Here is a 14464-nt window from a genome sequence, read left to right as displayed (position 1 = left end):
TTATCCCTGCACGGTCTTCCTTTATCCCTGCACGGTCTTCCTTTATCGATGATAATCTAGTTGCTTTTCGAATGCCTCTAAAACTGCCGCCTCGACACACTCTCAATGCTTTCTCGATCCTAACCACTTGTTCTTCTTCTTTCCGTTGTTTTCTTTTGCCAGTTTTACCTTCAACCTGTGCCCTCTTGTTCTTGACCCTGTCACCAATTGGAAGTTTCTCGCTGCCTACTCTTGTCCAGATCCCTCATGATTTTGTTATGTCTATGACATCACCACTCAACTTTCTCTTCTCCATGGAGAAAACTGATTTCCCCAATCTACTTACGTAACTCAAGGTCCTCATCCCTGGAAACATTCTTGAGAATTTTTTCTATAGTATCCTTAATGAGTTAATGCCTTTCTTAAACTGCGATACCCTGATGAACTGCAGCGGTTCAAGAAGGTAGCTCACCACCGTCTTCTTTCTCCAGGGAAAAAGGACAACAAGTGCTGGTCCAGCCAGTGACACCCACATCAAGTGAAAGAATAAAACATCTCTCTAATGTGAAGAATAAATAAAGAAGAACACGACACAATACTGTACATCAGTTGACTATAACTTACTCTCTTTTTTGTACTGTATGCTATTAATAATATTTCTGATTAACTGACTGCACCACATTTACTTGAAGTCAACTCTCTTTTCAAAAAGATGTTTCTTTCTAATTTTGTTAAACAGCACCGGACCACCACAAGTCTACATGACTCAAGCAGCAAGCCTTCAGGTGACAACTGGACCAGCAGCTCCCTACACAGCGCAACCAGGACTGAGTAACGATATGCCTGCCTATCAGAACACTACTGTCAGTGGACCTCCAGCTGCTGGATACCCAATGGTCTCCCAAGCCCAGCATATTCCTCAGCACCACTCTAACTATTTTCAGCAGCCTCTGCTTTAAGAGAAGTACAGCTCATGTGAGCCTTTCAGCAGATCTCCTGGTTTCCGTATTATTGTGCTAGATACTGCCCTGCTGAGATTTTGTCACACAATGGGAGTACTGCACCAATAAGTAGAGATCCCCTATATCGGGCGTTTACTGCAGGCAGTTAATTTTCTGCCACCTTCTTGCTTTAATGAAAAGTGATACTTTTTTTTGGTAATCTTTAGATGTCTGTCTCCACTCTACATATTGTTTAATATGATTGCACCCTGTCTTACTCCCTCTGCTATTCACATGATTTGGCAGCTCTGGTTAGTTGCCATTTGCTAGAGACTGGGGAAGCAGTGTACCCACTGTAATTGATTCACAATGAGGCATATCTTCCTGTGGCCCCAGCAGCAATATAAGAACTGTGAAAGGCCACAGTCCCAAACTACCCTTGTGCAGTCCTGCTGTGGCCTCCAAGCCAGATGAGGGTAGCATAAGGTTCCCTGTGCTTGGTAATCTGAACTCAGCTGGAGAGAGGCTGCTGTTGGCTGCAATGCTCCTGGATGAGAGAAATGGCCAGGGTTCAAATCAAAAGAAAATGCACGAGCCTTGCAGGCTACCTGAAGGAATTTGCTTAAATGCTCATAGCATGGTATAGTTGAACACACTGTTTCAGTGCCGCCTCAAACCCGAGCTAGGAATGCTGTGGTCTTTTGTTTTGGAACCCAGTTTAGGTGTCCACATGAAGACACAGCCCTTGACAGAAATGAGTATCACTGCCCAATCCCGAAGGGAATGGCCAGGGCAAGGCTCTAGTTCATCCTGGTCTTCAGGTTTCCAATTTCGGCTGTGACATTATGATTCTACAATTCACCCATGGTTTTACTGTCACTCCACAAGCTGATCAGGCTGGAAACCCATGCGAAGGTGTTCGGGACACAATTGATTGTGGCAAGGACCTCCTGTGAATGAAAAAGTACCTGAAAGCAACACCCCACCGGGGTTTTGAAGTAATCGGTTCAGCCTGGTTTGTTTGAAAGAAATGAGTAATCAAAAGCAGTGATGTGTGGGGAGCATATTAGAGAATTTACAGTACAAGAGAGCAGTCTCTGGGATCATTTGACAGTGTGGTGAGCATATTAATAGTGTTGGGATCTGTAAGGCTCTAGTGCACTGCCTTTACTGACTGAGCTATCAGCCCTAGTTTCTGTATTCTTCTGTTGGCCTGTTGATTTCTCCCTCCTGTAGCATGGGCAATACTAATTTAGTTAGGCCTGACTTGGTACCAATTTACATTCTTTGTTTGTTGCACTCGTACAGTGATCCAGATTGCTGCTGTTTTTTTTCCCTTTTTTTGAGTTTTGTAGCACAATAGAATCACTTATTGTGTTTGTTTCTCAGCTGGCAGTTATTGTCAAGTTGCACTTTTCTCAACAACAAAAGCGTGTTGCATGTTGCCCACACACTTTCAAACCTCACCAACTCATGCACAACCCACCTTCTGGAATTGGTCAGTGTTGGGATAATTCTCCCTTGACACTAGAGCTTCAAGAGATTTGTCCACATTCCTTCGTTTTCCCATTGTCACATCTCCAAGTTTACTGATGATGAGAATTTTATTGGAATTGTTTTAATTCTGTTTTTGTTAAACCCCCCAGAATTTGGATGTCGCTCATTAGCACTTGCTGCATCTTTACAGTGAAGGGTAGAGTTATTAGTGTGGGAGTTGGGGTTTGAGAAGAAATTATAAACTTTAGTCTTTAGAAGGATCACCAAGGGAGTGGAGTGCTCATCTTTTTAGTATCCTGAGGAATTTATCCTGTCTTCATCTTGTTGCACTATAATAGACTTCTAACATCACAGATCTCATACCTCTATCCCACATCCCATCTCCTTGACCATGTTTTGACTTATTTTATATTTAATCAATATTTTGAAGCAGGACTAGCTAAAATGCAGAATTTTTGTTGCATTTGATTTCAATCTGACATTCTTGTTCTTGGGACTTTGGATGTCTGACAATTTACAAAAAGAAATATAGATCAATCGTGTTTTAAAGTTTTAATGACTAATTCCACATCAAATTAGTATAAGGCGTAATAGAAAGCAATCAAGCAGCCATTCTCCACTAAATAGACAGAATAGGGTTTGATCAACTCGAGTTGGATTACTGAAGTTAATGGAAGTATTGGGAGAGTGGCAGGGAGAGGAGTAAAGACTGTTGGCAACAAAGACATGCTGCATTTGTAATGCTGTTCCTTCACAATGTTGAAAGTGTTTTTCTTTTTAATGGAATTTACATACAACTGTAGCACTTGACAGTGTTGCTTGCAGATTAGATAAAGATTATCCAATGCCTGTGTGCCCAAACCACTTTTTTTAGAACTGATTTTTAACCAGACATTCTGCCTTGCGCACCCAAAACTAAAAACAAGATATCTCCCAATTACAAATCTTTTCATGAACCTCTTCTGCCTTCTGATTTGGCCTCTGGATCTTTAGTGAGCTGACCCTCACCTAGATGGATTCTATAATGTTTCTGCTTTTAATTATTGCAGTTTTTCCCCTCCTACTGTCCACAGCCAAGGCTGCCAACCATGTATTCCGATCTATCCTGGGAATGACCAACTCCTGAGTGAAGCTGATTCTGTAGAGCAGTTTTTTGTGCAGTTCCATTCTGGCTAGAACCCATCAGACCCGTGTACAATCTGCTCTTTGTGAGGCACTTTAAATCCCAAAAGTCACTTTTATTCCAATTAATTTTGGCATTTTCTTGCCACTTTGTTTTATTTATGTAGAATTTACAACACAGAAACACATCATATAACCCAACTGATCCTTGTTGGCATTTAAACTCTGCAAGCCTCCATTCATCTGTCTTTTCCTTTCAGCCTAATTATCCAACTTTCCCTTAAACATACTGTTGGGCTTCACCTAAACTACTCCCAGGAAGATGTTTCTGTTGAGCTCTTCTAATTAGTGACTCTCATGTATTTGTGGACTTTCCAGAAGAAGAAACATCTATTCCATTATCTAACTTGTCAAGTCTTTCCTAAATGTGAGAACTTCAGTGCTCCTACCAATTTGTAGAGCGGAAGTGCAGCTCATGTGAAGTGGCTGTTTTGATAGCCTGAATATTTACTTAATTCTCGAGATATTGGAGATTTTCTTGGACTTTGAATTACTAGTAGACTGTATACATTCTCAATTCAGTAACAAGACCAGGCTTGAAGGAAAGAGATGTTAGTCATTTTATTTTGCTGTTAAATCTTTGCTCCCTTTATTTTAATTTGGTTTTATTTATATAAATTACTTGTATTCAAAATCAGCACAATATGATGGAAACCAATTTCTTCCCTTCCCTACTGACCCTTGAATAAATTCTATCATACTGTATGTTGAACAGATTGTTTATAGTTGTACTTTATTCCTCCCACAAGAAAAATCGCTGTTTAGCGGTTTTGACTGGTTTCCCCACTCTTGACTTGCTTTTATGTGATGCTTGATCATTGTAAGTGAGAGTGTGGGATTCATCTTTTCCTTCAAGTTGTTTTTATTTTGCATCTATCTGAGAATCTTTAATTTTATTCTTTCTCCATTGAGTGCTGTAATATACAGAGATGCAAGGTGTCAGCAAGAATGAAACACACTGTTCGCTTGTACTGACGTTTACTAGGCTTCTGGGACTTTCAAAATAATAAAGGAATTAATTTTTGTTTAAAATTTGTATGCTTTGGGTTTCAGTGTCTCTCTTTTCCTCCTAACCTTAGGTTTGTATAAGGCATTAAATAATTTCTATTTAGCTGGATGTGAAAGACTCACATAGCAAGAGCAAGGAAATTTCCCACCCCAACTGTCCCAAACTCTGCTTGCCCAGTATTTCACCCACAACCAATATTACTAAAGATTATTTGGTCATCAGTGCTGTTCTGGGGATCTCCCTATGAACAACTGGCTACTGCAAAGACCACAATCTTTTTATTTTTGGACTGTGGACTCTTTTTTTAAAACAAAAAGACTAGGCAATGAGTTTATGTAATGATACATTTTTCCTCAAATAATGAGAGAACAAGTAGCTACCATTTAAAAATGGGTTTTGAAGGGGGAACTGTGGCAGAACCGCTTGACCAAGCGAGCGCAATGTATCAGAGAACCACCTGGTGTTCAAAAAGTAGGTATCAAAATAACTCGTGTGTGTGTGTGTGTGTGGAGGTACTAGAGTACTCAAACTATATACACTCTCTCAATTCAGTAACTAGACCAAGCTTCAAAGAAAGAGATGTTAATTTTATTTTGCTGTTAAATCTTTGCTCCCTTTATTTTAATTTGACTTTATTTATATAAATTATTTGTACTTAAAATTGTAAAATGGTAAACAGTTTCCCAATCTCCTTTCTCTGCTATCGGTTGAAAGACAATTTGCTTGAAATACTTGAGTGCAGAAACTTGGTGAATAGTTTAATCTGAGTTTGCCAGTCAGGTAAACTTTTTGGATAGTTTGGGACTAAATCTTTTAAATTTGCAATAACTCTGGAGCTTGATTTTCAGCCCACAGCAACATATCCCATAAAACATTTAAAACTATTTAATTGCAATGTAAAACATTTTGTAATAGTCTCAGGCTATAACACTTTTTTAAAAAAAAAAAATCAATGGAATCAGAGCATTGCTGGCCAGGCCAGGCCCTTGTAGATGCTGCACATTTAAATATAGCTTCCACTGCATTTCGTGACAATACATGAAATTATATTTAGTGCCTGAATTAACTTTGGTTTTTCAATTGTAAATATGCTCTCCAGCCCAGAAAGAAAACAAAAAAAACATTTTTCTCTTACATTCTCAGCCTGTACATTTCATTATTTCCCAGCTAGTTACACCTTGAAACACATGGCTGGAAATGCAAAAAAGTTAAAGTTGCCAGAGGGTCACCACACTTCAAGTGAGGGGAGAGGATGAGAAGAATCCTACACGGTAACTTTAGTGCAGGAACTGAACCCACTCTGTTGGTATTATCTCTGCATTGCAAACCAACTGTCCAGCCAACTGAGCTAACACTCCTACTGGCTGGAGATGAGGGGGCTGGGAAATAAAGGGGAGAGATGGAAGCTTGGCCTCACCAAGCAGAGCTTCTCCTCCTTAGCCACCACTCACTATGTCTAGGGGGGACAAAAAGGATGAGTATTTTAAAAGCAAAGTTTGCTTAACCAGGAACCACTGCAGGTGACAGGGGTCATGGGTAATAAGCAAATAGAACTTAAGGACTCAGCCAAGGGAGTTTTGGATCCACGCCTACACAGGGAGGTGCTATTCTATTGGAATAGACGAGTCTAGCAGTAACAGAAGGCATGGACGAGTGTTTCAGCAGTAAATGAGCTGAAATAGAAACAGTTGGATAATGTCATTGTATGCTCATGGTTTAATGCTTATGAGAAGTTGGGAATTCATGAATACTAAAGAATCTAAATCTGAACTTGCTGGAGAAACTCAGCAGGTCAGACAGCATCTGTGGAGAGAAAGCAGCATTAACATTTCCAGTCCAGTGACCCTACTTTGAAAAATTGCTGGAGAAGCTGTAAACATTTCGGGCTCTGCTTTCTCTCCACAGATGCTGCCTGATCTGCTCAAGTTGCTGATTTTTCAGCATCTGCAGTTTTTGGATTTGTTTTGAACACTGAAGAATGTTTGGTTTCAGCAAATTTCCAAACCCCACAAAGTGGAGCCAAAGCACACCAATAATTGTACTTCATGTTAAATTGCAGTAAATGACAACCAGATAGCAACCTCAATATTTATTTTCCACAATAGAAAACATGAAACAGGGAAAAAAATTGCATTTGTATTTGGTCAACCTTTGCTCAAATCCATACTTCCATGACTTTGTAGGAGAAAGAGATCAGGGAAGATGGCTGCTGATGGTTGTGTGCCAATGGTGAATTCCTTTACAGGCCCAGTTTGGTTCTTCTCCAGTGTCTCCGCTTGGAGTTGTACCTATAATGTACAAGAAACAGCTGAGATTAGAGCTTATGGTCTTTTAGTTCTCTCCAAATGCAAACATGAGCAGAAGCAACCATTGAACAAATTTCAACCAATATTTGCATTTTAGTAACATGCAATGTGGTTTCCTTGACGTGTAGCTGTTATAACAGATCTCACCACTGGAAGGCAAGACTAAACAGAGAGCATCAACAGCCTTTGATTTCAGCAGGATAAATGACAGCACATCACGGAGAGAAGTACTGCAATTGCAGACCTGCCTTCAAGATGGAGAAAAGAGAACAAAAATTTGTCAAAATGCTTTACACATTGATCTGAAATATGAAGTGCTCTACCAAACACTCTGGATCAGAAATGGGGTAACTGACACCTGAAACATTAGCCATTTCTGCCCACATACACTGCCAGATTGGTTGAACATTTCCAGTATTTAGTATTTTCATTTCAGGCTTCCAGCATCTACAGTATTTGCTTTTGTGCCAGCAATAAAAGATTACTTTTGCAATTAAAACACAAGCACTCCTGGTAAAAGACATTTTGATCCAGATCCAGTCTAACTTGTATCAGAATAGTGTCACGCTGATTTGACGTGATAAGCTACAAATCAATGAGAAATAGGCACAAAAAGACAAAATAGGTGTACAAGTGTAGAGATCTCCAGATCTGTCGAATCTCTAGACCTGTATAGTCCTGCAGTGATTAGCTGAACATCTATTGTCAGAAAAGTATTTTAATGAATTAAGGAAATAATAGCAGAACATTTGTAAAATCAATGTAAACAAGTAGAGTCAACATGTTTTCCTGAAAGGGAAATAGTATCTGACTAATTCATTGGAGACTTGAGGAAATCTCAACCAGAGTGGATACAATAGATGCACTGTATTTTGACTTCCAAGGCACCTCACAACAGTACATGGTACTGGGGGTAGTATATTGGCATAGATAGAGAATTGGCTCATGGTCAAGAAAGAGTGGAGATAAGGGCTTTTTCCTGATGTGTAGAAAGGCTAAGAATCTGCTCAGAAGAGGAAATTGGTGCAATGAAGCCTTGCCCCTGGCCAGCAGGAGAGTCTAGAGACAGTTTGACTATATTAAAAAAAGGAGTAGGCTGTTCGGCTCCTTAAACCTGTTCTGCCATTCATTTGGATCGTGGCTGATCCAACACTCATTCCACTTTCCTGCCTTTTCCCAATGACCCTTGATTCCACTACAGATCGAGAATCTATCTCAGGCATAAATATACCCAAGAACTCTGTCCCCACAGCTTTCTGCAGCTAGCAGTTCCAAAGGTGATCAATCCTCTGGGAGAAGAAATTTCACAAATGTCTTAAATTAGCACCCCTGTATTCTGACTATGCCCTCTGGTCCTAGACCGTTCCATGAAGGGAAATAACCTCAGAATTTACCCTGTCAAGCCCCTTACGAATCTTATATGTTTAAATGAGATCACATTTCATTCTTCTAAATTCCAATCAGTCGATTCCACCCAGTTTAATCTCTGCTCATGAGACAATCCCTCCATACAGGGAATTATCCTTCAGACTGAACAGCCTCCAATGAAATAAAATCTTTCCTTAAATAAGGGGACCAAAACTGCTTATAGCACTCCAGATGTGGTCTCACCAGCACCTTGTACAGTTGCTGTAAGACTTCTTTATTTTAAACTGCAACTCCCTTGAAATAACAGCCAACGTTCCATTAAGCCTACCTGCTGCACCTGTGTTTTAGCTTTGTATTTCATGCACAAGTACTCACAAATCCATTTCTGTAGCAGCTTTCTGCAGTGTCTCATTTTAAATAATACGTCATTAAGCAGTCAGCTACAAGACAGAAGAGAACTGAGATGCATTAGCAAAAACTAGCTGCCAATGTCCTGTTTTAAAAACCAAAACGTTGCTACCCAAGGAGCATCCATGCAAAATACAGGCAGATCTACAATCAATCCGGCAGCAAGCAGTGCAAGGAACTCTACCTGACACAGTACAGAAGCAGCTTTATAGCAAAGGATAGGCCTTGCACAAAAGTTAATATTCTCAATTGGAGTAAGGCAAATTTTGATGGGAAACTTGGTCAGCATTGACAAGTTGGACCAAGAGTCTATTTCCATGTTGTATGACTACAAATGGCTCCCAGCCCACTGCATCCTGTTATGCTGCTAAGTCTACACAATCTGTAAGCATTGTATGCTGTGGTACAAAGGAGCAACGTACTGAATGCACTTCACCTGCACATACAATGCTACAGTCTATGTTATTGACAGGCAATTACTAAAGCTCCTTAAATCACATTTTCGGTTTGATTTGAATTGAGCAGTGAAGCCTCAAATTAGCAATGATACCCATTAGTGTGATGACCCACACATCACCATGCTCAGTCACTCCAGTTTTTGCCGAGACCTGACTTTGGGCTTCCAGGGAAAAGTCACTGGTTGTCATCTAAATGCCGACTGTCTTTTGAGGAAAGGTTGGACAGATTCAGCTGTATCAATTGGACATTACAAGAATGAGAGGGGAAGTTATTTGGATGCTGCAAGAATATTTCATAGAAATGTAGAAGCGAGAGGATAGGCCCTTCAAGCCTGTTCTGCTATTCAATCTGATTATGGCTGATCTGCTATCTCAATGCCAAACTTTCTTTCATTGCTTTCTCCCCATACCCCTTGATGCCTTTAGTATCTTCTTGAATATATTCGATGACTTGGCCTCCAAAGCCTTCTGTGGTAGAAAATTCTACAGGTTCGCTACTCTGAGTCAAGAAAGCTCCCCTCATCTCAGCCTAAATGGTCCCGAGACTGCTCCCTGGTTCTAGACCCCCTAGCTAAGGAAAACATCCTTTTGTCATTTATGGGATGAGACAGTCACTAGCTAGACCAGCATTTAGTGCTCACCCCTAAATGCTCAGAGGGCAGTTTCCTTCCCTAAAGGACATTAGTGAACCAGATGGGTTTTTCCAAAATCGACAATTGATTCACTGTCATTAGACTCTTAATTCCAGATTTTTATTGAATTCAAGCGTTGCCACCTGCCGTGGTGGGATTCAAATCCAGGTCCCCAGAACGTTATCTGGATTTCTGGATTAACAGTCCACTGATAATGCCACCGGGCAGTTGCGTCCACATGAGACCTCCCCTTTTGCCTACATCTGGTCTGTCCAGCCTGTTGGATTTTTGTATGTTTCCATCAGATCCCCTCTCATTCTCTAATTTCTACAAAACACAGGCCCTATTGAGCCAAACTCGCCTCATACAGCATTTTCGTTATCAGCTTAGCAAACATTCGTTGCACTCCCTCTATGGTAAGTATATCCTTATTTAGGCAGGGAGTCCAAAAAACTGCACACATGATAATTCCAGGTTCAATCTCACCAAGGCCCTGTACAACTGCAGCACATCATCCCTGAAGTCAAATCCTCTTGTAATGAAGGCTAATATACAAAATGCCTTCCTAACTGCTTGGTATACAACTTGTCTACATTCACTGACTGGTTTACAAGGACACCCACTTTGTACATTCATACTTCCCCTGATGAGACTAGAATGACAGGATGGGGTTTAAACAATAAAAAAGATTCCATGCCTCATCTGCAACCTCCTCCTCACCCCAACCCGCTCTTTATAGAAACATCGGTGCAAGAGTTGGCAATTTGGCCCATCAAGCCTCCTCCACTGTTCAATTTGACCATGGCTGATCCTCTAGCTCAACACCACATTCCTGCTCTCTCCCCATTCCTTTAGCCTCCACAAGTTTATTTCTTTTCTGAATATATTTGCTGATTTGGTCTCCACCACCTTATGTTTTAAAAAATTCCACAGGGCACCACCATTTGAGTAAAAACATTTCTCCTCATCTCAGTCCTAAATAGTCTATCATATCCTCAGACTGTGCTCCCTGGTTTAGACTTCCCAATCAGAGTAAGACTATCTGTCCAGCCTCATCACAATTTTATAAGTTACAATGAGATTCCCTCATTGTTCTAAACTTCAGTGAATACAGGCCTAGTTGACTATCTTCTTGAATGATAAATCCACCATCCCAGGAATCATTAAAATAGAATATTCATGTTCTGAAGAAGGGTCAGAACTGGACTTGAAATGTTGACCCTGCCTTCACTCCACAGATGCTGCCAGACCTGCCGAGTTTCTCCAGCGATTTGTTTTTTAATCCCAGGAATCAGCCTGTTGAACCTTTGCTACACTCCCTCTATGGCAAGTGTATCTTTTCTTCCCTCTTACAGCCTCCTCTGAAGAAGAGTCCTGCCAGATTTAAAACAAAAATTCCGTTTTTCTCTCTCTCGCAGATGCTACCAGACATGCTGAGTTTCTCCAGCATTCTGTGTTTCAGTTTTCCAGCATCTGTAGTATTTTGTTTTTACATAATCTGTGTACAAGTATACACAAATCTGCAGACAACGGCCATCAACACAGAAAACATCAGCATCGGGAGCAGGAGGCGGCCATTTGGCCCCTTGAGCCTGCTCCACCAATTGATAAGACTACTGCTCTTTCCATATACAATTCAAACAGGAATTATAAGAACCAAAGCCATGGACCTTCTATACATCATAAAATGTAGGAGCAGGAATAGGCCAATGATTCTGCTCTGCCTTTCACAGCTGATAATCTTCAACTCTACTTTGCTGCCTTTTTCTCATAACCCTTGATTCCCTTATCGATTAAAAACTATCCATCTCAGCCTTGAATAGAGTTAACAACCAAACCTCTACAACCCTCTGTAGTGAGGAATGCCACAGTTTCACCACCCTCAGAAAAGAATTCCTCCTCCTGTCTTAAATAGGCAACTGCTTTTTTCTGAAATTTTACTCTCTGGTACTAGACTCTCCCACAAGAGAAACAACCTTTCCACATCTGTCTACCATGTCAAATCCCCCAAGAATCCTGTATGTTCAATTAAAATCGAATCTCGTTCTTTTAAAGTCCAATGAGTAGAATTCCAACTTCCTCAACCACTCCTTATGAGACAATTCCTTCATATCTGGGATCAGCCTAGTTGAACCTTTGTGGACGGTCTCCAATGCCAGTTGTACCGTTCCTTACATAAGGGACCAAAACCGTTCACAGTATTCTAGGAGTGGTCTAATTGTTCTATATAATTTTAGCAATGTTTATACTCCATTCCCTTTGAAATAAAGGCCAACATTCCGCTTGTCTTCCCTGTTACCCACTGAACTTATATGCTAGCTTTCTGTGATTTACATACGAGGACTCCCAAAGCCCTCTGTACTGCAGCTTTTGGCAGTCTTTCTCCATTTAATATTCAGCTCCTCTATTCTGCCTGCCAAAGTGCATAACCTCATTATATCAGGAATCTTGTCTGATGGCCTGATTCGCATTGTATCATATCAGGCAGTTTAGGAAAGACCTGGTGAAAAGTGTCCAGTGTTGAGGCCTTTGCTTTGTTTAATGTTGAACATAATTATAGCTGTCCTGAAAATCCCCACACTGGGGTATCAGTGGGCAGTCGTTACTGGCATTTTGCACAAAATTAAGTGATGTTTTGGTGTAATGTGGTGTAAACCACATTATATTCCATCTAACAAGGCTTTTGCTGACTAGCCAAACCTGTCTCTATCCATTTGCAGACTCCTTGCATCATCCTCACCACTCGCCTTCCCATATATTTTTGTGCCACCTGCAAACTTGGCATACCCATGGGAAGACCTTGGAATGAATTTTTGAGCATTAAAAAAAAATGTTCACAACAGTTAAGATTACTACTTAAGGTGGGATTGAAGTAAAATGATTACAGGATCAAACACCAGAAGCTTGAAAGAAAAGTGCGCATGGGATCCTCGATATCGTGATATTACGAACAAATGATTTAGGGCCATTCAGGCCTTCTAACCTGTCCCTCCATTCAATGAGATTGTAGTGGTCATAGCCATGGTCTAACTTCTCTTTCCTGTCTGGCCTTCATAGCCTCAACTCCAAGATGCCTTGTCTAAATTCAATGCTTCTGCCACCTGCATTGATTTCTGTCCTGGGAGAGAAAGTAATTCCTCATCTGACCTAAACTGGAGACCAGCCAAATATTTAAATTGTATCAGAGACAAGAAAAACTGCAGATGCTGGAATCCAAGGTAGACAATCAGGAGGCTGGAAGAACCCAGCAGGCCAGGCAACATCTGGAAGAAAGGAGCAGTCAACAGTTCGGGTATTACCTTTCTTCAGGACTCTTTAAACTGTATCATCTAGTACAAGATTCCTCAAAAGGGAAACATCCTCTTGGCATCCAAACTGTCAGCTCACCTCAGGATTTTATACATTTACACCAAAACATCACTTAATTTTGTGCAAAATACCAGGAACAACTGCCCACTGATACACCAGTGTGGGGATTTTCAGGACAGCCATAATTATATTCAACATTAAGCAAAGCAAAGGCCTCAACACTGGACACTTTTCACCAGGTCTTTCCTAAACTGCCTGATATGATCCAATGCGAATCAGGCCATCAGACAAGATTCCTGACATGGATTTTTTCCTTAAAAATGCAAATCATATGTGTTCTGATCATGAAAGTATGCCTCTGATGGTTGAGTCACACAGTACCAATGTTACATGAACAAAGATCTTTTGTAGCACACTGAAAACTGGTTTCTGATTCTCTGCTGAACTGCCAAAGGAATGCAGGTGAAAAGCTGGACCAACGAAGTCAGTTTTAAAGACTGAGGGGGAGGGAATTTCAGTAGATGAGCTGGGACACAAATGTCAGAAGCCAGACTCCCCTGAACCCATACCTGATCTTGTTGCCGGTTTTCATGCGGATCCACTGTGGAATTGGCCGGTTTTGCTTCATCTTCTTGGCCAGGAAGCGCTTGATCCTGAAAGTTTTGTGGGATGGCTACAAGTATAAAGGAAATGAAATGAACAGTTGAATGACAATGTTTACAGCCTCACCTGAAAAATAAATAAGGGACATTTTGGCAGTTGGGATTTTGTAAGTAACGGCAAGTGGTGGGGGACACAGCTGCCAAACCTGTCAGGTGGGAGGATATTGCGTGGAGGGTATAGCTTTGCTGCCACATGTCACAGTGGACCACAAGGTGAAAGTTTGTCTTCAAAGAAAGATGCAATGATGGAAAACTAATTGCACAAACAGGGATGATTTGGACCATCGCATCTATCCTACTCAACCCAGTCCCACTTTCTAGCATCTGATCTATAGCCCTGAAAGTTACAGCACTTAAAGAGGTGCATGCCCAGGCGAGGGCCTCTACCTCCACTGCCTGAAAAAGGGTCACAGCTTCCTCACTCTAGCAGTTGAGACACCAGTCCAGTCACGAAACCTGGGATGGTAGGTCACCATATCCCCCTAAACTGGAACAGGACAGTTTTTCCGCCGCCTCCGCCTCCACGCTTACTTCTTTAACCGTGAACCTAACCCTCCCTCTACTGACCCCTTCTCCCGCTTCCAACACACCCCCTCCTCCTGGACACCACTCCAAGGCCTCCTACCCTCCCTCGACCTCTTCATCTCCAACTGCCGTCGAGACATCAATCGCCTCAACCTCTCCACCCCTCTCACCCACTCCAACCTCTCCCC

General features: G+C 41.2%; 2 protein-coding genes across 3 annotated transcripts in view; one reads left to right on the top strand and one right to left on the bottom strand.

The window, feature by feature from the left end:
• Positions 1-4631, top strand: part of LOC109938060 (signal transducing adaptor molecule (SH3 domain and ITAM motif) 2) — a 54175-nt gene extending 49544 nt beyond the window's left edge. Inside the window, exon 12 of the mRNA XM_048599267.1 lies at positions 719-4631. Coding sequence (XP_048455224.1) covers positions 719-938 — 220 coding nt within the window. The 3' untranslated portion in view covers positions 939-4631. The remainder of the gene's footprint in view (positions 1-718) is intronic.
• Positions 4632-6682: 2051 nt separating this feature from the next.
• rpl39 (ribosomal protein L39) overlaps positions 6683-14464 on the bottom strand; it is a 9890-nt gene continuing 2108 nt past the window's right edge. For both annotated transcript variants that reach the window (XM_048599336.1, XM_048599335.1), the window contains exons 2-3: positions 13659-13762; positions 6683-6896 (exon numbers count right to left, since the gene is read on the bottom strand). In XM_048599336.1, coding sequence (XP_048455293.1) covers positions 6848-6896; positions 13659-13762 — 153 coding nt within the window. In that variant the 3' untranslated portion in view covers positions 6683-6847. The remainder of the gene's footprint in view (positions 6897-13658; positions 13763-14464) is intronic.

This window comes from Rhincodon typus, chromosome 7 (assembly GCF_021869965.1).
Source record: "Rhincodon typus isolate 14 chromosome 7, sRhiTyp1.1, whole genome shotgun sequence".
NCBI classification, from domain to species: domain Eukaryota; kingdom Metazoa; phylum Chordata; class Chondrichthyes; order Orectolobiformes; family Rhincodontidae; genus Rhincodon; species Rhincodon typus.
This window is presented reverse-complemented; position numbering and strand designations above follow the sequence as displayed.